The sequence below is a fragment of the Macaca fascicularis genome, chromosome 7 (assembly GCF_037993035.2).
Source record: "Macaca fascicularis isolate 582-1 chromosome 7, T2T-MFA8v1.1".
Lineage (NCBI taxonomy): Eukaryota > Metazoa > Chordata > Mammalia > Primates > Cercopithecidae > Macaca > Macaca fascicularis.
In genome coordinates, this window is record NC_088381.1 from 51902951 (window position 1) to 51926125 (window position 23175).

Genomic DNA, 23175 nt, shown 5'->3' on the forward strand with positions numbered 1-23175 from the left:
CAGCTACTGCACACTAAGCACTTTAAATGTATTAACTAATTTCCTCCCCTCCCCACAAAAACTTAAGAAGTCGGTGCCATTATATATCACCTATTTTACCAAACGGGGAAATTAAGCACAGAGAGGTTGAGTAACTTGCCCAAGGTCACGGAGCTGCTGACAACTTCTTTATTGCCTCCAGGCTGAACATAAACTCCAAGAAAGTCCCATGAGGCTCTTTAGATCTTTTTTGCCCCTGTTGTTTGCAGGAACCCATCTCCCACCACTCTCCCCCACCCACACTGCAAGCGGCAGCCGCCTGAGCTATTTTTAGATCCCAGAAGCCACCAAGCTCCCTCCGCACTCCCCGCCCTTGTGCGTGCAGTTCCCTCTGCCCAGTCCCAGCTCTGTGAGGTCTCCCCGTTAGCCCTCGCTTTCCTTCTGCCTCCTGGGAACCGTGTCCGCCACCTCTCCACTTTGATCAATTATTTCCTTGCGATTGTCTGTTGGCCTGTCAGTCTACCCCCACCCGACCGAGAACGCCTTGACGGTAGTGAAATGATCTTGCCAATAGACTCCAGAGCAGGCTCCGCCACGATGTCAGCGCCAGGAAATGTTGGTGAATGAATGAATGAAGGCTTTCTGCCGGGAGTCAGGCCCACTCTCCACAAACAGACCTGAGGAGAGGGGCCCAGGCCCGGCCCCCAGCATTTTGGCAGCGGGAGAGCTGCGTCCAGAGAAGGCTGGGAGGTTGCTCCCAGGCCGGCTGGTGTGCGCTGTGGGGGAGACCCTGGAGCCTTCAACGTAGCCAGGCAGGCAAGTGGGGGCAGGGCGTGGGCGCGGACACACCCCCCGCAGTGCCCCCGGCGCCCGGCAGGGGGCGCCGCCCTGCCGGCCCACGCCCCGCCGCGCGCCGGGCAGGCCCCCTCGCGCAGGCGCGCTGCCGCGGGCGGAGGATCCGGGCCGCGCTTCCTCTCGCCAGGCCTGCGAGCTTCCTCCCAGCGGAGCCCCGGGCAAGCCGAGGTTGGCCGCCGCCGCCGAGCCCGCTGCTGCCCTCCCGCTCCTGCCCCACCCGCGCCTTGCCCGGGGGATCCTGCCGGGGCGGGTTCCTGCGCCGCCGTCGGGGCCATACCCCGGCCCGCCGTCCCTCCCGCCCCAGCCAGTCTCTGGCCGCCGGAGCTCGCGGGGCGTGGAGCGCGAGGAGCCTCGCGGCCGGGATCGAGCGTCCGGGGCGGCCCCCGGCAGCCAGCGCGACGTTCCAAAATCGAACCTCAGTGGCGGCTCTCGGAAGCGGAACTCTGCCGGGTCCGCGCCGGCTACATTGTTTCCTCCCCCCGACTCCCTCCCGCCCCCTTCCCCCGCCTTTCTTCCCTCCGCTACCCGGGCCCTGCGGCCGTCCCCCTGCCTCTGCCTGGCGGTCCCTCCTCCCCTCGCCTCGCACTCATACCTCTTTGTACCGTACCCCCTGGGGACCCCTGTGCCCCTCCCCTCCCCCCTGACCTCATGGACCGTCCCGCAGGCCGCTGATGCCGCCCGCGGCGGGGTGGCCTGGACCGCAGTGCCCCAAGAGAGGTGAGTGCCCGGCCGTCCCGGAGTGTCCCCTGGAGGGAAGAGGGTGGAGGTCGCGCGTCTGGTCTCTGTTGCTGCCACTGTCGCGTCCACTCCCATTCCCCCCTTCTCCCCCCTCTCCCCTCTCTCCTTTACTCCCTTGCAAGGGTTCGAATTCTCCCAGGAGCCACTGTCAGAACCCAAATGGGAAGGGAGTGCACGAGGGACGTACTGCCCTTAAGCTCCACGGACTTGTCTTCTCGGGTCATCTCGAGTCCCCGCTCTGTGGAGCTCAGAGTAGGAGGTGGCTGGAGTCTGGAGGAAGAGGATCCGTATGGGCCAGGTCCCTAGAGAGAGTGCTGGACTCCCCTGCCGTTCCCTGTCCAGGACCTCCCTGCAGGTGCCCTGACTTGCTTGGTTCTGATCCCTCCCTCATTATCCCACCGTGACCCTGCGGGCTGCAAGCAAGCCCAGGGCCCAGCCACCTCGGGTGAGCAGTTAGAAGCCCAGGTCCTGGGATTGAGTCTGTCACCCTTGGCCTCTCAGAAGACCAGGCGTAAGCCAAGGGACCTCTGACCTTTGGGTGGGAAACTGGGCAGGCCTTCCGCCTGGGTGGAGGTGACTGAGCGTTAGCACCATGCCCCCACCTTCTGGCACCCTGGGGCACCCATTCTCCTAGGCTTTTTGTGGTCCAGACCAGGTGTCAGGAAGGGGTGTGTCCAGCCAGCAGATTTTTGGAGCTTAACTACCAGTTCACTTCCCCGCCCATTTTGTACACCCGCGAACCGAGGCTCAAAGGGAGAAGTTGCTACCCCAGGCCCCTAGTGGAGTTAGGCTGGCTATCCTTTCATCCCCAGCTCTGCAGGGCTGGATGGCTGTGGGTGGAAGGAAACCAGGCAGGCACCTTCACCCACTGGGTATACAGGCCCCCCAGCCTGGCCCCGGAGGGGCTGTTGGTTGAGCACGTGCTTCCCTGCAGAGGGCTGGAGGGAGTGAAAGGGCTTCCGGCCCCAGCTGTGGCTGGGTCAGCTAGCAGGAGATGTGGGGAATGTGTGGTGTGGGGCCATCTGTGTGGTGTGGCAGGAAGGCCGGCTCCTGGCCCCGGCTCTGAGTTGAAACAACCTGGTGGTCAGTCCTGACCCAGCGCTCCCCACACCTATGGCCCAGCTGGCACAGGAGCAGCCAAGTTCAGAATATAAATGGGGTCAGATGGGAATCGTGGAAGCCCTGTCTCCACTGGCAGCAGGCTACAGAGTGGGGACACCCAGGGGGCCTATTTCAAGCTCCTAGTACCCTGGCCGTTCCAATGTCTTTCTTGGTTGTAGCCACAGCAGGAACAGGGCAAGGGCAGCAGGGGTGAAGTCGGGGCCTGGCAGGATCCTCTGGCCCAGGAGAGCAGGCAGTGCCCTGGAGGGTGTTGAGTGGTGTCTGGGCTCCCTTGGAGCTGCTGGCAGTTTTGTCCTGCTGGGTCCCTGCTCACAATTTAGGTTTTTTTGTTTTTTCAGTTTTTTTCTGGCTGTCCTGACATGCACAGTGGAGGGGACCCAGATGTCCTGGGCCTGTGAGACTCCCCTCACATGGCCCCACACCAGCCCTAACTTCCTTTCCAGCCTGAGGGACTTCGGGCTGGAGCCTGACATGGTTGGCTCCCTCCCACCCCAAGCCAGCCTTTTTAATTTTTATTTTATTTTAATTTTTACCAACTGTGAGCTGTGAGGGTGCGACCCAGGGTCCAGGGCCTTTGAAGAAAGGAGTCTGGCTTCTGGCTAGCACGTGTGCGGGGATGTGCTTTTCGTTCATTCTGAGAGGGAGTGAGCTTGGTGCCCTCCTCCCTCTCAGAAGCGGCTGCTCTTCTCTCTGCATTGGGTCGGGGCAAGGAAAGACCAGAAAATATTCCCATTTACCACTGCAGGGGGGCCAGACCCCAAAAGGCTGAGCCACACAGAGTGGCCCATGGCAAGGGTTGGAAAGTTTGGGGACAGAATGCAGCTTCCTCCAAACAAATATAGGTAGGGGTTGAGGCCCATGATCCACAGTGTGATGTGGCTGCTCCCCCCAAAGGGGGCAGACCTGTCTGGGTGCAGTTCTGGGCTCCATCTTTTGAAGGATTTTAAAACCTTGACAAGTCGTCTTCAAAGAACCAAGGATGTTGATTGAGTCTGGGAAAGAGAAAGTAGAGACAGATTCTCCTATGTCTGAGGGACTGTCCCAAATGAGAAAGGCATCCCGTGGCAGAAGTTGTCCCAGACACCTGGGCCAGCTTTAGGGAGCAGGCGGGTCCCAGGGAAGTGAATCTGAGCTCGTTCTAGGGAAACCGAATGTACTCATTTTCTTGATTTAGAAAATAACAAAACAGCGCTACAGGAAATTTAGAAAACGAAACAAAAATCACCCACTATTTCTTCAGCAGGCAGTGACTGTGTTAGCATTTTGGAGTTCCCTGCTGGTCTTTTCCCTGTCTTTTTCCTTCGTCGCCGTTGTCACTGGAGTGTGTGTACCGTGACACCTTTTTTCATTTAATACTGCGTCTGTGGGCATTTTCTCATGGTGCTACATGGTCTAAGTAATACTGCTTCTAAAAAGCTACAGAATATTCCAGGCTGGCCTGCTGCAGCGCCATTACCCATACACTGGAGCGTGTGCATCTTTCCCCTCTGTTGCTGTTGTGGTTGTCATTACTGTGAGTCCCAAAAGCAGCCAGGGTGTTGGAGGGCACAGGCAACTTGGCACTCAACTGAATATGGGTTCCAGGCTCAGACATGCCACTTAGACCCAGGGTGGAGGGACCTTAGACAGGTCACTGACCTGCTGAGCTGCCTTTATATAAATAACAGGATGGTGACACCTACTTTAGAGGAAGGTGTAAGGACAGTGTCAACTAACTAACCAAGGGGCTCTAAAGTGCCTGGCACAGGCCTTCCTCCACTCCCTCTATGAGTAGGACTGGCATTGTTGAAGGAGTGTCCACTGCTGGCTGCCTCAACCTGTGGGGAAGGTGCCTGAGCCACGAGCCAACGTTGGCTGACCACTCACCTGGCAAAGAGGTGGTCTCTGCCTGGGGAGCCCCTCTGAAACCCCCTGGCCCTGAGGTTCTAGAATACTATGGCCAGTGCCCTTCCCTGCCCTCCCCTCTCCCCATTACCATGTGATTGCCTGGCCTACAGCATGGGGCTGGCCCTGGGAAGATGGGCTGCTGGTGAGGGTCCAGGACCTGACTCCACCCTTTCCCCTTCCAGTCTCCCAGCATCAGAGCTGAATAGACAAGGCATCTTCTCTCTCTTTTTTTTTTTCTTTTTTTTGGTGAGATGGAGTTTTGCTCTTGTTGCCCAGTCTAGAGTGCGATGGCATGATCTTGGCTCACCACAACCTCCGGCTCCCGGGTTTAAGTGATTCTCCTGCCTCAGCCTTCCAAGTTGGGATTACAGGCATGTGCCATCACGCCTGGCTAATTTTGTGTTTTTAGTAGAGACGGGGTTTCTCCGTGTCAGGCTGGTCTCGAACTCTGGACCTCAGGCGATCTGCCCACCTCGGCCTCCCAAAGTACCAGGATTACAGGTGTGAGCCACTGCGCCCGGCCGACAAGGCCTCTTAAGAGCCTGGCTGCCTCCCGCCTCCCAGCTCTGGCTAGGTCAGCCCAGTTTGGCATTTTCCCAGAGGAAATAGAGGCCTGCTTAGCCTGAGACTTAGACAAGGAACCTAGGCATCCTGAACCCCAGCCCGAGAACAGCCATGCCAGCCTCATCTTCCCACCCTGTCCCAGTAGCCAAGGAAGGGAAGCAGGCTGGGAGATTGAGGGTAGGGGGATTCTGGAGCCTCCCAGAGCTTCCCAGGAGGGAGTTGGACACATTAGGAAACTCATGTATTAGCCTTCCCCTTCTCAGCAGGTGTTCCCCAGGTCTAACCTGAGTGTGTTTCACTGTGACACACCTGCTTCCTCTTGTTGTGCTTTTATGGAGACCAGAGTAACTGGGAGTGCCCTCCTACAGCCACCCTGTGGGCAGTAGCAGGACACTGGTCTCTGCTTGGCAACCCTGGGCCTAAGAGACTGTAGCCCCAGATGACCCTAGGGTGGCCCAGGACTAACCTAGGGAAGGGGTCCTCCCCCAGGTGGCCCATTCAGTGCAGAGGTCCCTTGGGCACACGACCTCAGACTCCAGCTGCCATACTCTGGCCTGTGGAGTGTCTCCCTCCTCCCTGCTCTTAGTGTAAGGGAAGTGGGCATGACAGCTGCCCTCCTGTCCCACAGCTTGGGATGGGATGAGGTCACAGGGTGGGGTCCGTCCCAAGATGCTGGCCTGGCCTGGCTCAGATGAGAGCCCTTTGGGTGTTTCTCAGTTTCCCCCGCCCTTGGTTGGGGACAGGATGGGTGGAGGAGCAGGCCACCCCCAGCGCCTGGCAGGGAGCACTACCTCCCTTCCTCCTCCCCTCTGGGTCCCTTCATCCAAGGGCTGGAAATAGAATCCGCTAAGTAATGATTAAAGTCAAATTCAGACCTAAAAATAAAAAGCTGGTGAAAGAAGAGCTGGTGCTCCCTGCATGACTGAGGGGAGAAGTGAGCAGGGAGAGGCTGGCTTTGGGTGGCTGAGCCCCTGCTCCTCAGGATCAGGAGTACTCCACCAGTTGAGGGGGTGCTCTTTTATCTACCATGACGTGGCCCATTAGGTGTAGACAGCACCAATCAGGGCAGACTGGCAGGACCCATTAGAAAAAAAAAAGAATCCCATTTTTCCTGTGGGGAAACTGAGGCCCAGAAAGGATAAGTGGTTTGTCCAGTGACTATTTGAGAGTTCCCCTCAGCAGGCCCCCAGGGACTGGAGGGCTCTATGCAGCCCAGCGTGCCCTTTCTGCCTGCTCAGTTTCTCTTCCTGGTTTTAAGGTGCTAAGATGAAGGCAGCTTCTCATCACACACTAGCTGTGCACACACCCTTCAACCGCAGCTTCCCTCCACCCCTCCTTCTGTGGTCTGGGCCCGGAGTCGAAGGAACAAGTAGAAGAGGCTGCTTGGTGCCTCCCTGGCTGTCCTGATCGTGGTATGGTTGTAAGCCTTGTGGGCAGGTGAAAACCTGGGCATAATCTGCCCCCCTTGGACCCTGGCTGCTGCTTCTCAGCCCAGCCTGACACCTGGTCCTCATGCAGACTCGCGCGTCTATCTGCAGCTTGTGCTGTCCATGCTGCAGGGAGACAGGAGGGAAGGATGAAGAACAAACCCTGAGAGCGCCTCTGCTGGCGGGTGGAGGAAACCAGGAGTCAGTGAGGGGAGGCCTGTGGTTCTCACTTCCTGGCAGGGCTGGTAGGAGCTCTGAAGCTGGGGCTGTGCGTGGGCTGGGGCAGCCTGGAGGGCCTCCCGGAGGGGAAGGGCCTGTGAAAGTCAAGAAGCGTTTGAAGAAGAAGCATGGTAGGGACAGAGGTCTTTCTTTGGAGCTTCTTCCCTCTCTGGGGCTGCTGGCTATTTTCTGTGTGTCCCTCGATAGGCTCTTGGCCTCTCTGAGAGGCCGAGGTGTGCAGACAAGCAAGAATTGGGCACAGAAGAACTTCTGCTTCCCAGAGCAGAACAGCCAAGCTCTGGGCAGACCTTCCCTTGGTGCCCCCCACCTATCCATTTTCAGGATGTCATCTGTCCTGCACAAGGAAAGGTGGGAAGAAAGGTCCCCTAACCAAGGTTCAGACAACTCTGAGCTCAAGTCCCCGCACAGCTTGTTCCTTCTCTGTGAGAGATCACCAGTCCTTGCCCCATGGGGTGTTTGAAGGATTAAGTAACTAATGCAGTGCCCCAAACCCGGCTGGGTCAGTAGGCTGTAACTCCTGTGCTCTCATTCTGCAGCCCTTCTTGCTAGAGCAGTGTGTTGGTAACGGCCCCATCTCCCTTAAGTAGTAGCAAGTCTGTCCTTTGTGTTGGTCCCCACAGCTTTACCTTCTGAGCTGCGTGTTCTGCGGGTCGTGGTTCTGAAGTGGGGAGACCAGAAATCTGGGGGCCAAAGTTCTAGACAGCTCATGGGCCTCCAGCTGTCAGTCTCCCCACCTAGAATGTGGCCAGGAGCCTTTGGGGTGAGGGACAAGAACATGACTTTGAAGGGTTCGTTGAAGGTTAGTGCTGAGAGGCTATATGTAAATGCAGGCAAATGAAGATGCAAAGACCACATCCTGTGCTAAGGGGGTGGAGGAGCAGAGGCCTGGGTTAGGGCCCTGGGGAGGCCCAGAGTCCCCATTGCCCAGCACACGTAGGTAATTAGGCTCCTGAGCGGTAATTAGAAACCTTTCTGGGCCAGGAATGGCAGCCTCAAGCCGCAGTGGTGCCTGGGGAGGAGGCTCCCCATTAGCCTGCTCTAACCCCAGCCCCCACCTCTCCCAAACCGCTAGACGGGATTTCCGGTCCTACTGAACCATTGGGGGCAGGAAAAAAAAAGCCAGTGAGTTGCTGTAATTTGGTATTTATCCATTAAATCCGCCCCTCTCCTTCGGTCAGGGTGCTGACGGGAGCCCCGGGATGGGGGTAGGGCAGCGTGCACTGGAGCCAGAGCAGACATTCTTCTGTTCCTTCGTGACCCCCCGGGAGGTGTAGGCATCTCCAAGGTCCTGGCGCCCAATTCTACTGCTGCCCACCCTGAGACACCTATGCAGTGGGGGTGCTGAGGGACCACCAGCACAGGCTGCAGGGGTCAGTAGAAGCCCTCCAGCACCCTTCCTTGCCTGATGTGCAGTGGGGAATGTCACAGTGCATCAGCCTGGTGTCCTCTGCAGAACCAGAGGTGGGGCTGATTTTATTGCTGCCAAACTTGCCCAACTGCTGGTGTGTGCCCCGCCCTCCTCAGGTGCACTGCCCTTTGGAGGGGCGGGCCCAGATCTGAAACTTAATTCTGCCTGTATCTGTACTATGACCTGTAGGCCCTGCTCAGAGGCTCCCTGGGCCCCTATCCTGAACCTTCTTCAGTCTTCATTAACTCGCTCTGTACCACAGTTTGCAGTCTTAATCCTGGTCTACTCCAAGGCACCCCTCTCTCAGTCACTTTCCCCTGAAAGCCTTCTAGCTCCTGCTCCCCTCACCCTTCTTCCTGGAAGCCTTCCTGGGTAGCCCCTGTCTCAGTCTATGGAGGCACTGAGCACACCAGGCCATGGTTAACCATCCAGTAACCAGGAGGACAGGAGCCAGGTCTGCATTTTATGGGGGTTCCCAGCATCCAGCCCTGGCCGGTGCACAGAGAAGAGGCAGGTGAATGGTGACCTTGGGTCCCCAAAGGCAGGATCTCCTGAGTCCTTTCCTTCTCCACCCGGATATCCTGGCCCACCAAGCATGGCTCTGGGCACACAGGAAAGCTTCCAAAACACTGGCTCAAAGAATGAGAAGGCAAGGTGGACCTTGCTGTTGCCTGTTGCCTGCAGTGGCTGTCCCCATCCCCCAGAGCATCCAGCTGGGTCCTGTGGCAGCACCAGAGTCTCCGGGGGCCATGGCCCTGAGTTCCCCCAGGTCTTTTGTGCACTTCCCTTTTCAGTGGGTATTTTTAGCTGGGTGTAAACAGTTACTGAAGGCTCCCACGCCCCATTAGGCAGCAGAGTTTTGGCAACGGGGGAAGGGCAAGGGAGCCCCTTGACCTCCCCTGGCCCTCAGCACATGCCTGGCCTTGGGGGTCTACAGCTGCTTCCAGGGTGGGAAAAGGGCAGCCTGGGAGTTTCTGGGCTCCTAGTTCTTTCTCCCCACTCCTTGTCAGCCTGGGCTCCCAAGAAAGGCCTGCCTGAGGCTGCAGCCACTGACCTCAGCGCTTGGGCACAATGCCAGCCTGTTCCCAGGACCCCAGCACAAGGGCTGCTGGGAGTCGGGTTTGAGGCAGGAAGTCAGAGTGAAGCACTGGTCCTGCCACATCCCAAGCCCCTTGTCCCCTAGCCCTGCGAGAATGGGGTGACAGCTGCTGTCCCTTTGGGGTTAACTATAGTCCCATTGGTTATGAGACCTCTGTGTGGTACAGCCATGTACCACAAGCCTGACGTTCGTTGGTTCATTCATTCATTCAGCACTCATTTCCTGAGCAGCCACTTTGGGCCCAGCCCATGCAGACGTGTATCAGATCCTCACTTTCCCCCTGCAGAGCTCCCAGTCCACCCTAAACCACAGGCCACAACCAGTGAGGTTCTCACTGGAGCACAGGGATGTGTGAGAGGCCTTGGAGGCCTCGGCACCCAACACAGCTGGGGACCCAAGGAAGGCTCCAGGGAGAGGTGGTTTACAAAAAGTTTCTTATTTCCAGTTTCATTTTAAGGGGGAAGGTAATAGATGCATGTGGCTTTAAAAAAATAATAATACTTTTTTAAAAAGCCCAGAAGGACAGAATAGCAAATGGACAGTAAAAAGTAAGTTTCCCTTGAACTTGATCTCACTTGCCCTTCCCATCCTAGAAGCAATCTCTGTTACCAGTTTCCTCTGTCTTTCCAAAGATAATCAAGGCATATTTGAGTTTAGGGAGGTATTGTATTAATACCTCTTTAAAAACACAACTTGTAGTATTCCATAGAGAACCTGCACCTGGCTTTTTTTCACAGCCTGTTATGTTGAGTATTTCAAACCTACCAAAAAGTTGAAGTAATAGTATAATGAATATTCATATATCCTTCATGCAGATTTGCAAGTTCTTAACATTTTGCCACATTTACTCTAGCTCTTCTTTTATCTGCATAGGCGTTTGTGTGTATTTTTTGCTGATTTGAGTGTTAGTTGTACGCATTGTATCTTTCACCGTAAGAACTTTAGCGTGTATCTCTTACATAATCACGTCATGATCACACTTAAGAAAATTGACATGAATTCCATATTATCTGTTATGTCCATTTCCCCTGTCCCCAAGTGATTTTATAGCTGTTCCCCAACCACCCCTTGATATAGAATTCAATTCCAGATCATTCATTGAATCTTGTTGTCATGTTTCTTTAGTGTCCTATTTAATCTAGAACATTCTCCAGCCCTTTTTTTGTTTTGCTCTTTTATGACATTGACATGAAGAGTCCGGTCCAATTGTTGTGGATTTGTCTGATTGCTTCTCCCTGGTTGGAGTCAAGTGGAACAGCTCTGGCCGGCACGCCCCGCTGGGCGATGCAGAGTCCTCCTCCAGGAGGCACTTAGTGTCCACGCGTCGCCTTGCTGGTGATGCTTCACTGGAGCACTTGGTTCCAAGGGTGTCTGCACGTCTCCGTGTAGAGCAGGTGCTCCTTCATCTTTCCGATTAGCCTGTGGGATGGGACTTGGAAGCTGTGTCTGTTCTGCTCCCCTGGCAACTTTTTCTTCAATGACTTGAGCTGGTGTTTTGCCATTTTCCATACTCTATCATGGGGAGTGTTCAGTATCGGCACCTGGAGATCTCCCTTGGCCCCATCACAGCTAGAGCTATGCTGTCCCCTTTTAGGGACATCTTGTAATTTATCCAACCAGCCCCCCACTGAGGGACATAAGGGCTGTCTCTCCATCATCTCCTGCTACTACAGACAGCACTGGAGGGACTGTCCTGCTGTGTTTTTTTTAAGGCATGGGTGCTCCAGAAGCAGTTCCTCAGCTGCACCCCCAAGGTTGAGTGGAAGTCCCTTGGTGAAGAAGGAGGAGAGAGTGGGAAGGGAATGGCAAGACGGGGAGGGAGACAGGGCACAGGTGTCCTGGAAACGGCAGATGGGAAATAGGTCTGGCTAAGGTACCAGAAGCCAGCAAGTCCCAGAAAGGTCAAGTGACTTTCCCAAGGTCACACAGCAAGTTGATGGCAGAGCCAGGTGCAGGACTCAGAGCCTCTGACACCCAGGACGATGTTCCTGCACTGCTCCATAGAGGAGCCTGACTCTTAAGTTTAAATAACCCCAGGAAAGACCCCCTCTCTGTGCCTGAGCCCTGCTGAGCTGTGGAAGCCTAAGTTTGCAGTAGCTCCTCCCAGCCACTCTGGCTCTCAGCCTCTGACCTGGAGTGGGAGGGTGCTCTCACCTTCTGGAGATGTTTTAAGAAGGGGACCCCAGCCGAGGCACTGGCTGGGAGGCCACTGAGCCATCTTGGCTGCGGTCTCTGACGTCAGCACTTGGGCACAATGCCAGCCTGTTCCAGGACCCCAGCACAAGGGCTACTGGGAGCCAGGTTTGGGGTAGGAAGTCAAAGTGAAGCACCGGTCCTGCCACATCCCAAGCCCCTTGTCCCCTAGCTCTGTGGGGGTGGGTGATAGCTGCTATCCCTTTGGGGTTAACTTTGGAGTTAACTGTAGTCCCATTGGTTATGGGACCTCAGTGTAATGTAGCCAGACTGGATTCCCCCTTTTGTTTGTTCATTTATTCATTCCTTCGGGGGGCTCATGACCCCACCAGGGAGGAACCGTCCAAGAGGGTTAGCAGCCCCCACTTGCAGGATGTCTGTGGCAAGGCATGCACCGTTCTGGTGCTGAGAGCCCAACTCCAGTCCTCACAGCAGCCCCCAGAGCCAAGGGTTATCACCAGTCCATTGCACAGATGGGGAAGCTGGGTCCTAGAGTCACAGCCAGCAGAGTAAAGGTGATGAGTTTAGCCCTCTTCCCTGCTTCAAGACCCTCTGAAGCCTTCAGAACCCAGCTCCTTGAGGCGGCCCACCCTGACCACTCCTAGGCTCACCCTTCCCTGAGTGCTGCCCCTGTGCCCCTCTTGGCTGCTTCTCCCTCCTCCCTCCTCCTTCCTCTCTCTCTTCCCCCTAGGCTAGTGTGGTCCCCATGGCAACTCCTGGGGCCTGTCAGGCAGGGCGGCACGGGGCTGTGGGGAGGGCTGGCTCAGCAGCTCAGGAGTTTGACACCTGAGTGGGACAGGATGCTCACTCAAGGTGTGGTCCTAGGGACGCCCGCCTTGCCCCTGTGGGGCAAGAACCCCACATGGGAACTTGGGGTTCTCATCTGCAAAATGGGGATAATAATAGCTTCTCTGTCTCAGAGTTGTTAGAGGATATGATGAGCCATAACGTGCCAAGGACAGGGCCTGGCACAGAATAAGTGCTCAGAAAACAGGGCCTGTTATTATTTTTATTATTATCATCAAGGCAGTGGGGAGGCGGCGGTGGCAGCAGCTGTAGGCCAGGAAGGGAGTGTTTGCAAACTGACAGCTGGAAGGGTGACTAACAGCGCAGCAGCCTCCGCGCCCCGCTGTGGTGGCAGGGAGTTTGGGGAGGAAGAGGGAGGCATGGGGATATGGAATGCTAGCAGGGCCCCTATTCAGAAGGACCTAAAGGTTGGGGGCCCAGCCAGCCCTAGTGGGACCCTAATTCAAGCTCTGTCACCCCTAACTAGCTATGTGACTTCAGGCAAATTGTTCAACCAGTTGAGCCTCAGTTTCTGCTTCTGTAAAATGGAGGTAAGAGGGTTAGAAGAGCTCATAATCCTCCTTCCCTCCCCGCCACCCCCACCCCCACAGCTTACAGTCCACGGGAGGCAGGGGCAAGGGGTCCCTGCCATCCCTACCTCCACAGTTTACAGTCCACGGGAGGCAAGGGGTGGTTCCTGTACTCAGTGGTGACTGAGTCATGTGGATGGAGGCAGGTTTCAGGCTCATCCTCCTTGAGCCTCAGTGTCCCTGCCTAAACAGCAGGAGTTGATGGCCTGGCCTCTGGGAATAGGAAGGGCCTGTGTTCTGGGAGGAACAGAAGCTCTTTCGTCCAGGGGATGGGGCAGGGGCGCACCAGATACTTCCAAGTTCAGGGTTTCTTTCCAGCCCCTCCTCAGCCAGCTTGCAGGGGATCCCTGTCCTCCCCTTCAATGTAAGTAAGGGATGTGAGACTTAGAAGGGTTGAGTCACTCACCCCAAGTCGCACAATCAACAGAGCCAAGTATTAAGCCCAGGCCTGACTATAGAGCCAGGTGTGTGGCCTGGAAGTGTTGGTTCTTCCTGGCTGTCTCCTCCCCAGCTCCTTCTGCTCTCTACGATCACATGCTCCCCTGCTGAGGCCCCATCACCCTCAGAATCAAACCCTGGTTCCTCACATTGGCAGTGGAAGCCCCCCTGCTGCCTGGCAGAGTTTATGCTAGGTCCACTTGAAACCATCCCCTACAGTGTCCCCTGAGCAGCGGTGCTCAGGGTGGACTCTGGAAGCATGTGGGGTCCTAGAGCCCCAGATGGGCAGGGTCTGCCTCCCCGCTTCCCTCACCATCAGCTTCCACCCGGGCCAGTTTCTCACACTGTGTCAGTCCCCTGCCTGACACTGTTGCTCAGACTGCTGCACCAACTCCGGTGCCTTCCCTGGCCTGCCGTCTGCCTGTCTAAGCCCTGCAGTCTTCAGGGCTCAGCCCCAGAGCTCCCCCTCCAGGGAGCCTGCCTAAGCTCTGCAGCCCCTGCCTACTTTGCACCCCCAGCACTTTGCACTAAAATGTCTTCTCCCATGCCACTGCACTCCAGTCTGGGCAACAGAGCAAGACTCCATCTCAGTAATAACAATAATAATAAAATAAAATGTCTTTTTCCATTGGGGTAGGTAGCAGTATTTGTGACTGTCAGGCTAGCCCCCAGACCTCATCCATTGTATCAAAGAGCCCAGCAAAGAGGCTCATGGAGAAGTTTCTCTTCTAACACACTGTGACCACAAAGATGCCACTGGCCCTTTCTCAGCCTCAGTTTCTTCACCTGTAGAAAGGAAACAGTAGTTCCAGCCCCTGTGCTTCCTGAGACAGGTCCAAGGGGGCCCTGGGCTGGGACTACAAAGTATGTATGTGCAGACCGGTGGGTTGCTGCTCTTAGGGAATGGGGTTGGCTAGGGTAGCTTTTTTGGGGAGTCAACTTTATTGAAGTAAATATACAGTTGACCCTTGAACAACACAGGAGTTGAGGGCATCAACCTCCTCCCTGCAGTCAAAAAAGCATATATTAACTTTGACTCCTCAAAAACTTTACTACTAATAGCCTTTTGTTGTCAGAAAGCCTTGTAGATAAAGTTGACGCTCATTTTGTTTGTTACGTATATTATATACTGTATTCTTACAATAAAGTAAGCTAGTGAAAATAAAATGAGAAAATCATATGGCCGGGTGCAGTGGCTTATACCTGTAATCTCAGCACATTGGGAGGCCAGGGCAGGAGGATCACTTGAGGCCAGGAGTTCGAGACCAGCGTGGCCAATATGGTGAAACCCTGTATCTACTAAAAATACAAAAATTAGTCTGCTGTGGTGGGCACGCCTATGATCCCAGCTACTCAGGTGGTCGAGGCATGAGAATCACTTGAACCTGGGAGGCAGAGGTAGTTGCAGTGAGCCGTGAGTCACCCCACCACTGCACTCCAGCCTGGGCGACAGAGTCTCACTCTGTCTCAAAAAAAAAAAAAGAAAAAGAAAAGAAAATCATAAGGAAGAAGAAATACATCTACTGTTCTTTAAGTGGAAAGGGATCATTATGAAGGTCTTCATCCTTCACATTGAGTAGGCTGAGGAGGAAGAGGAAGAGTTGGTCTTGCCATCACGGAGTTGGCGGAGGTGGAGGCGGAGGAGGTGGAAAGGGAGGCAGAAAATGCAGGCATACCCGGTGTAACTTATTGAAAAACATCCAGCCACGTGTGGTGGCGCATGCCGATAGTAACAGCTACTCAGAAGGCTGAGGCAGGAGGATTGGCTGAGCCCAGGGGTTTGAGGCTGCAGTGAGCTATGGTCATGTCACTGCACTCCTGCCTGGGCAACAGAGTGAGACCCTTTCTCAAAGAAAAAAGGAAAAAAATCCATGTGTAACTGGACCTGCGCAGTTCAGACCCGAGTTGTTCAATGGTCAACTGTACACCAAAAAGTGTGCCGATCACAAGGGTACAGCTCAGTGAACTGTCACAGAGTGGACCCACTTCATGATTCGGCTCAGACAGTCAGACAACCAACCCCACAGGTCCCCTTGCATTCCTTCCAGTCTCCCTGTCCCAAGAGCAGCTATCCTGACAGCATGGATTAGTTTGGCCAGATTTTGAACTTTATTCATATGGAATTACATAATGTGTACTTTTCTGTGTCTGGCTTCTTGGTTAACATTTTATATATATATATATGTGTGTGTGTGTGTGTGTGTGTGTGTGTGTGTGTGTGTGTGTGTGTGTGTGTGTATATATATATATATTTTTTTTTTTTTTTTTTTTTTTTTTTTGAGACGGAGTCTCACTTTATCACCCAGGCTGGAGTGCAGTGGCCGGACCTCAGCTCACTGCAAGCTCCGCCTCCTGGGTTTACGCCTTTCTCCTGCCTCAGCCTCTCGAGTAGCTGGGAGGGACTACAGGCGCCCGCCACCTCGCCTGGCTAGTTTTTTGTATTTTTTAGTAGAGACGGAGTTTCACCATGTTAGCCAGGATGGTCTCGATCTCCTGACCTCGTGATCCGCCCATCTTGGCCTCCCAAAGTGCTAGGATTACAGTATTTATTTATTTAGAGGCAGGGTCTCACTCTGTCACCCAGGCTGGAGTGCAGTGGTGTGACCTTGGCTCACTGTAGCTTTGACCTCCCTAGGCTCAAGCAATCCTCCCACCTCAGCCTCCTGAGTAGCTGGCACTAAAAGCACGCAGCACCGCCCTCAGCTAATTTTTGTATCTTTAGTAGAGACTGGGTTTCACCATGTTGCCCAAACTGGTCTTGAACTCCTGGGTTTAAGCCATCTGTCTGCCTCAGCTTCCCAAAGTGCTGAGATTACAGGTGTGAGCCACTGTGCCTGGCCATCATTATGTTTCGAAATTTATCAGGATTGGCCAGGCATGGTGACTCATACCTGTAATCCCAGGATTTTGGGAGGCCGAGGTGGGTGGATCACCTGAGGTCAGGAATTTGAGACCAGCCTGGCCAACATGGTGAAACCCCATCTCTACTAAAAATACAAAAATTAGCCAGGTGTGGTGGTGCGTGCCTATAATCCCAGCTACTCAGGAGGCTGAAGCAGGAAAATAACTTGAACTCAGGAGGTAGAGGTTGCAGTGAGTCGAGATTGTGCTACTGTACTCCAGCCTGGGCGACAGAGCCAGACTCCGTCTCAAAAAAAAAAAAAAAAGCAAGGAAAAGAAATTCATCAGGGTTATTTAATGGTTGGAGTTTGTGTTGGAGTTTATTTGATGGTTGGAGTTTGCTGCCGTTCGTAGTCCCTTTTGTGAATATGCCACTGTTTATCCATTTTCCTCTGGATCGGCATCTGGGCAGCTCCCAGTTTGAGGTTTATTACTAAGCATGCCGCTTGTAGCCCTCCTATGTCTGTCTAAGTGGACACATGCCCTGTGTCCTCTTGGTGTGTACCTAGAAGTGGGGTTGGTATACATTTAGAGATGCCCAGGCAGGCTTTTGCAGGTGAAGGACCCGAGGGCCCACAGCATAAGGGACTTTTCCAGATCACACAGCCCCTTCTTAGAGCTGCCCCAGGGCCCTTTTCCCCACAGAACCGTAGCTGGAACTAGGCCTGGGGCTGATGGGGCCGATGGGCAGGTGGCCATAGTCCTGCTAGCCCTCTAAGCCCCCTTGGCTCCTTTCTGTCAGTCCTGGAAGGGCCCCTGTGGCCTTAGGGTTGGTGGCTCCCTCTGTCCCTGGGGGTCCTCAGCCTTCATGCTCCTCTACCCAGTACCGTCAGCCTGCCAGGACTGGAGAGAATGGCCCGTGTGTCAAATTCCAGCACAGGACGCTCTTGGCACCTGTTTACACCCAGTGAGGAGCCAGATCTCAGCAGTTGGGGGGCATTTCTTCACACCCCTCCTCATTCTTCATTCTCTTCCCCACAGGTCTAATGGTACCAAGTGACGGGTCGGCTTTACTGTGACTCGGGGACGCCAGAGCTCCTGAGAAGATGTCAGCAATACAGGTACCACAAGGGTGAGGGTCTGGGACATGCCAGCATTCCCACCGGCCCCGGTGGGGTGCTTAGTGGAGGAGAGAGGATGTAGCTTAGATCAACCCACTCCCCTTTTTCCCAGCACCCAGTCAGACACAGGCGGGGGGAAGTGGGGGAGTCTCAACAGGAAGGGACCCAGGGCTCCTTCTCCGGGCAGAGCACCTCACCCAGGCTCACAGAGGCCAGCTCAAAGGCTGTGACCACGAGGGTGTCCGGGCAGGTGGCTGGAGGGGTCCCAGGCTGCACCTGCCCACCTGTCACCTGTCCTGCAGGCCTCCTGGCCATCCGGTACAGAATGTATTGCCAAGTACAACTTCCACGGCACCGCCGAGCAAGACCTGCCTTTCTGCAAAGGAGACGTGCTCACCATTGTGGCCGTCACCAAGGTAATCAGGTGGCGCCCACCCCACCCTCTCACTGCTGGGCCTTCCCTCTGCAGGGGGAGGTGGGCCTGAGAGCATGTCTGGGCTGCCCTCTCCCCAGGACCCCAACTGGTACAAAGCCAAAAACAAGGTGGGCCGTGAGGGCATCATCCCAGCCAACTACGTCCAGAAGCGGGAGGGCGTGAAGGCGGGTACCAAACTCAGCCTCATGCCGTGAGTACTACAAGGAGGGGTTGGGGAGGGAAGGGGCCCTGGTCCTCCTGGAGAAGCATCAGGAACAAGCAGGGAGGCCAGAGTGAGGGGCTGGGGTGTTGGGGAGGGCTTCAGGAGGGAGGTATAGGGCACGGGTGCGGGACCTCACAGAGCAGGGCTGGGAGCAGAGGCAGGAGGGTGTCGAAGAAGGGACAGGGAGCAGAAGAGGAGGGCCTCAAATGCCTGACTGAGCGAGTGTGAGCCACGGGTGCCAAGCAGAGGGAAACCCTTCAGAAAGGGGAGCCAGGGTCAGTACCTTTGGGCCACCGTGACCTCCGGCCCTGCTGCTCCCCAGTTGGTTCCACGGCAAGATCACACGGGAGCAGGCTGAGCGGCTTCTGTACCCGCCGGAGACAGGCCTGTTCCTGGTGCGGGAGAGCACCAACTACCCTGGGGACTACACGCTGTGCGTGAGCTGCGACGGCAAGGTGGAGCACTACCGCATCATGTACCATGCCAGCAAGCTCAGCATCGACGAGGAGGTGTACTTTGAGAATCTCATGCAGCTGGTGGAGGTGAGCTGGGGGGTATCCGTGGGTCCTCACTTCCACCCTCACACACCCTAAACCCATCTGGGGCCTTTGCACATAGCCCTGGCTTCTAGCTCCAGCCCCACTGCTTCTGCCTGGTGACCAGGCATGTGGGGCAACTTCTGTGAGCCCTCGTTTCCTCACACCTTGGTGGAGCAGCTGCTGTGTGCCAGGACTCACCTCTGACCCCACAGTGCCACCCCGAGGAGGGGAGCCTTATCCTCATTTTATAGACCAGGAGTCGACGGTTCAGAGCAGTTAGGGGACCCACCTGAGGTCACACAGCTATAATTTAGTGCCAGGACTGGATTCTGAGTCTGTCTGATCCCAGAGCTAACTTTCCTCCAGCCACTCACAGACCTGCATACCCAGAAGTGTGCGCAGAAGCATGAGCCATGTGCCTTGATCGCCAGGGCCCCTGAGGCTCTCGCAACCTGCATGGACATGCCCACGGGTCCCTGCAGCTTCCCAGGCCCGCTCTGCCAGTCCTGGCCAGGCCACACCTGGCATCCGGTAGCCACAGACAGCCTCCCGTGTCCCTCTGTATTTACTCTCATCTTCCTCCCCTGCTGGCCTGGCTTGGCCTGTGGCAGGTGAGGGTGGGGTCCTGGGCTCTCCTGGCTAGAGGCTGGTGTCAGGACCGAGCCATGGGTTGCCCTCTGCATTGGATACCTGTGGGGTCCAGAGTGGTAGCAACAGCTGAGTGTCCAGCAGCCACATGTAGGGTGGCATGGGAAATGGGCCATACGTCATAATCCGGGACTTCCCTAACCCCTGCCCTACCAGAAATGGGGAGCCCTCCCCACTCAGTGACTCCAGGCTGGGCGGGGCCGGCCTCTGCCGCCCCCTGGTGGTCAGGCCTGGACGGTGCATATGGGGCACCTTGGGCTGTCTCTGAGCACCCTGCCGCCCACACCCTGCAGCACTACACCTCAGACGCAGATGGACTCTGTACGCGCCTCATTAAACCAAAGGTCATGGAGGGCACGGTGGCGGCCCAGGATGAGTTCTACCGCAGTGAGTACACCCCACTCCAGACCTCTTGCCCACCCACCTCCTCCCACGCAGGCTTCCTGGCACTGCCCTTATCCAGGAACCTCCAGAGAACCCCATGTGCTTGATAGTCCAGTCAGCCTCTGTCATCCCAGCCATGTCCCTAGCAGCCTCCAGGCCCTCACTGGCCCCTCCCCACAGGTGGCTGGGCCCTGAACATGAAGGAGCTGAAGCTACTGCAGACCATTGGGAAGGGGGAGTTCGGAGGTGAGCTGGGCTGGGCTGCCTGAGGGGGGGCGCCAAGGGACTCAGAACTTGGGAACAAGCCAACCTCTCTGCCCCCAGACGTGATGCTGGGCGATTACCGAGGGAACAAAGTCGCTGTCAAGTGCATTAAGAATGACGCCACCGCCCAGGCCTTCCTGGCTGAAGCTTCAGTCATGACGTGAGTTGGGGCAGGGTAGGGGGGAGGTTGGCCTAAGCTAGGAGTGAGGCTCTGGCTTCCCCTTTCTGACCACTCTCGTCCTGCCCCAGGCAACTGCGGCATAGCAACCTGGTGCAGCTCCTGGGCGTGATCGTGGAGGAGAAGGGCGGGCTCTACATCGTCACTGAGTACATGGCCAAGGTGGGCACCTGCTGAGACCCGGCACTCGGGTTTTCCAACTGCCCCGAAACCCCCACTGTGCTCTGGGGCCCCTGCTCCCTCGGTTCCCCGACCCCAAGTGACCTTTGAGGTCACCAGGGCTGGGCTTTTGTCCTGGTTTACAGTTTATTGACTGTAACCTTGGACAAATCATGTCACCTCCAAGCCTCAGCATCACATCTGGGAAATGGAGATAATAACAGCTTATCTCAGAGATTTGTGAGAGTCAAGGGATAAGGCAGGAATAACACAGAGCAGTGTCCAGCACGGATGTCCTGGCCCCTCCCCACTCCTTCCCTGTCTCACACCTCCTTGGAGTGTCAACACCCACCCGGCCCCAGCCTGCTGTGTGAGAGGGCTGCAGGGCACATCTGACTCTGGGCCTGGTTTGTCCTTCCTTCTCCCAGGGGAGCCTCGTGGACTACCTGCGGTCTCGGGGTCGGTCAGTGCTGGGCGGAGACTGTCTCCTCAAGTTCTCGCTGTGAGTGAAGCAGCCTCTTGGATGGGTAGGGTTTGAGGGGTACCCTGCCCTGCTATGGGGGCCCCAGTCTGAGGGGACGTGTGCCTGGCCTACCCCCAGAGATGTCTGCGAGGCCATGGAATACCTGGAGGGCAACAACTTCGTGCATCGAGACCTGGCTGCCCGCAACGTGCTGGTGTCTGAGGACAACGTGGCCAAGGTCAGCGACTTTGGTCTCACCAAGGAGGCGTCCAGCACCCAGGACACGGGCAAGCTGCCAGTCAAGTGGACAGCCCCTGAGGCCCTGAGAGAGAAGGTGGGGCAGGCCTCCCCTGGGGCCTACAGAGGTGGGCAGGAGTCCTGGGTCGCTCCCCACCCCTAGAGTCCCAGGATCTGACGCTGCTTTTTCCATCCACATGGCAGAAATTCTCCACTAAGTCTGACGTGTGGAGTTTCGGAATCCTTCTCTGGGAAATCTACTCCTTTGGGCGAGTGCCTTATCCAAGAATTGTGAGTATAGGTACTGGGATCAGGGTGGCTCTTGGAGCAACGAAGGGGTTGGCAGGGGCATGAGCCTCCTTGGGCCCTGCCTCCCCAGTCAAGGCCTGGAAGCCTCAGGCCTGCCCTGGGGAGCTCACAGGCCACTCTCCGGGCCTGGGTCTGGGGCAGAGCTGATGGGCATCCCTGAGAGGCTGCTGGGTAGATGTCTTCTCTGGGGCCAGGCCCTGGACTGACTCCTGCCATCCTCCTGGCCACAGCCCCTGAAGGACGTCGTCCCTCGGGTGGAGAAGGGCTACAAGATGGATGCCCCCGATGGCTGCCCGCCCGCAGTCTATGAGGTCATGAAGAACTGCTGGCACCTGGACGCCGCCATGCGGCCATCCTTCCTACAGCTCCGAGAGCAGCTTGAGCACATCAAAACCCATGAGCTGCACCTGTGACGGCTGGCCTCCGCCCGGGTCATGGGCCTGTGGGGACTGAACCTGGAAGATCATGGACCTGGTGCCCCTGCTCACTGGGCCCGAGCCTGAACTGAGCCCCAGCGGGCTGGTGGGCCTTTTTCCTGTGTCCCAGCCTGCATCCCTCCGGCCCCGTCTCTCTTGGACCCACGTGTGGGGCCTGGGGAGCCCACTGAGGGGCCAGGGAGGAAGGAGGCCACGGAGCGGGAGGCAGTGCCCCACCACGTCGGGCTTCCTTGGCCTCCCGCCGCTCGCCTTCTTAAGAGTTTTATTCCTTTCCTTTTTTGAGATTTTTTTTCCGTGTGTTTATTTTTTATTATTTTTCAAGATAAGGAGAAAGAAAGTACCCAGCAAATGGGCATTTTACAAGAAGTACGAATCTTATTTTTCCTGTCCTGCCCATGAGGGTGGGGGGGACCGGGCCCCTCTCTAGGGACCCCTCGCCCCAGCCTCATTCCCCATTCCGTGTCCCATGTCCCGTGTCTCCTCGGTCGCCCCGTGTTTGCGCTTGACCATGTTGCACTGTTTGCATGCGCCCGAGGCAGACGTCTGTCAGGGGCTTGGATTTCGTGTGCCGCTGCCACCCGCCCACCCGCCTTGTGAGATGGAATCGTAATAAACCACGCCATGAGGACACCGCCGCCCGCCTCGGCGCTTCCTCCACCGAGCCTGCCTGTCCTGCCCGGTCGTCCCTCCCATGCCATCTTGTCCATCCCCCTGTCTCTGTGAGTGGGGCTGGGTGGGGAGCATGGCCGGGAGATGTAGCCGCCGCTTTGTGTCAGCTGCACGAGTGAGTGTCCTGTGTTTGCCCTCGGGGAAGTGCTCACCACCCGCCCCACTGTCCAGCTACCGCCGAGCCCAGCTCTGGAGCCCCGTCCACAGGATGCTGCCTGGGGGTTCCAGCTGCCTCCCCTGGTGTGTTGTTCAAGCCTGCAGCACAAGGAGGGCTAGAGCCAGGGATGGGAGGGAGCCCAGGCCTGCACAGATGGGAACGGGATTCTAGTCAAGCCCCCTGTGCGAGAGAGAGAAAAAGCAATGGTGGGCCCAGTGGGCTTCCTCTGGTAGGAAGAGAAGCGTCTTATGCCTGAGAAGATGCTGACCCGGAGGGGTACAAGAAAGCTCCTGGTGGTTCTCTACTTTTACCCATGATGTCACAGCTTTGCCCTGTCCCCACCCCTGCCATGTGCCAGGCCTTATGTCATACCAGACTTGGCAGGGGCTGAGGATGCAGGGCAGAGGGGAAATCTTGGCACCTTCCAGTCAGGGGGACTCACTCCCCACCCCACCTTGTCAGGGCACATACAGGGAATGTGGACCAGCCATGAGATTTTCTCCCCTCACTCAGGTTGTCCAGGGGCAGTGGTCAGTACAGAACCTCTGAAGGTGTGAGGAGGCTTCATGTATTCCCTGAGGCAGGCAGGTGGGGTGTTCCCCTTGTCCTTTTGTGGCCCTGACGCTTCCTCTACCAGCCAACAGGACCTGAAATCCAGGGAGATCTGACTTTGAAGTCTACCTTGTGTCTGTTCCTCAGCCCCGCTGTAGTTCCATCCACCATGATCTCTCCTGGCCCAGTGCAACAGCCTCCTTGCCACCTCCACTCCATCTTCTCTGCACACTGCCAGACTAATTTTTCTAAA

General features: G+C 56.3%; 1 protein-coding gene across 3 annotated transcripts; it reads left to right on the top strand.

The window, feature by feature from the left end:
• Positions 1–354: 354 nt before the first annotated feature.
• CSK (C-terminal Src kinase) lies at positions 355–22179 on the top strand. Of its 3 annotated transcripts, XM_015453087.3 has the most exons (14): positions 931–1284; positions 1499–1551; positions 17209–17288; positions 17591–17704; positions 17802–17914; positions 18249–18468; positions 19407–19500; positions 19678–19743; positions 19822–19921; positions 20011–20101; positions 20527–20600; positions 20700–20895; positions 21003–21089; positions 21338–22179. In XM_015453087.3, exons 3-14 carry the CDS (start codon positions 17274–17276, stop codon positions 21518–21520), a joined length of 1353 nt encoding a protein of 450 aa, XP_015308573.1. In that variant the 5' UTR covers positions 931–1284; positions 1499–1551; positions 17209–17273; the 3' UTR covers positions 21521–22179. The 3 variants fall into 3 exon arrangements, with proteins under 3 accessions (XP_045251709.1, XP_015308573.1, XP_015308572.1); XM_045395774.2 differs by lacking the exons at positions 931–1284; positions 1499–1551 and adding an exon at positions 355–795; XM_015453086.3 differs by having other exon boundaries at positions 931–1551.
• Positions 22180–23175: the final 996 nt, after the last annotated feature.

What these genes read in the sequence shown, in the direction of transcription:
- CSK (XM_045395774.2), top strand. An exon ending in ATCTCATGCAGCTGGTGGAG is followed by an intron (nt 18,469 to 19,406) that starts GTGAGCTGGGGG and finishes CACACCCTGCAG; the next exon opens with CACTACACCTCAGACGCAGA. An exon ending in CCAGGATGAGTTCTACCGCA is followed by an intron (nt 19,501 to 19,677) that starts GTGAGTACACCC and finishes CCCTCCCCACAG; the next exon opens with GTGGCTGGGCCCTGAACATG.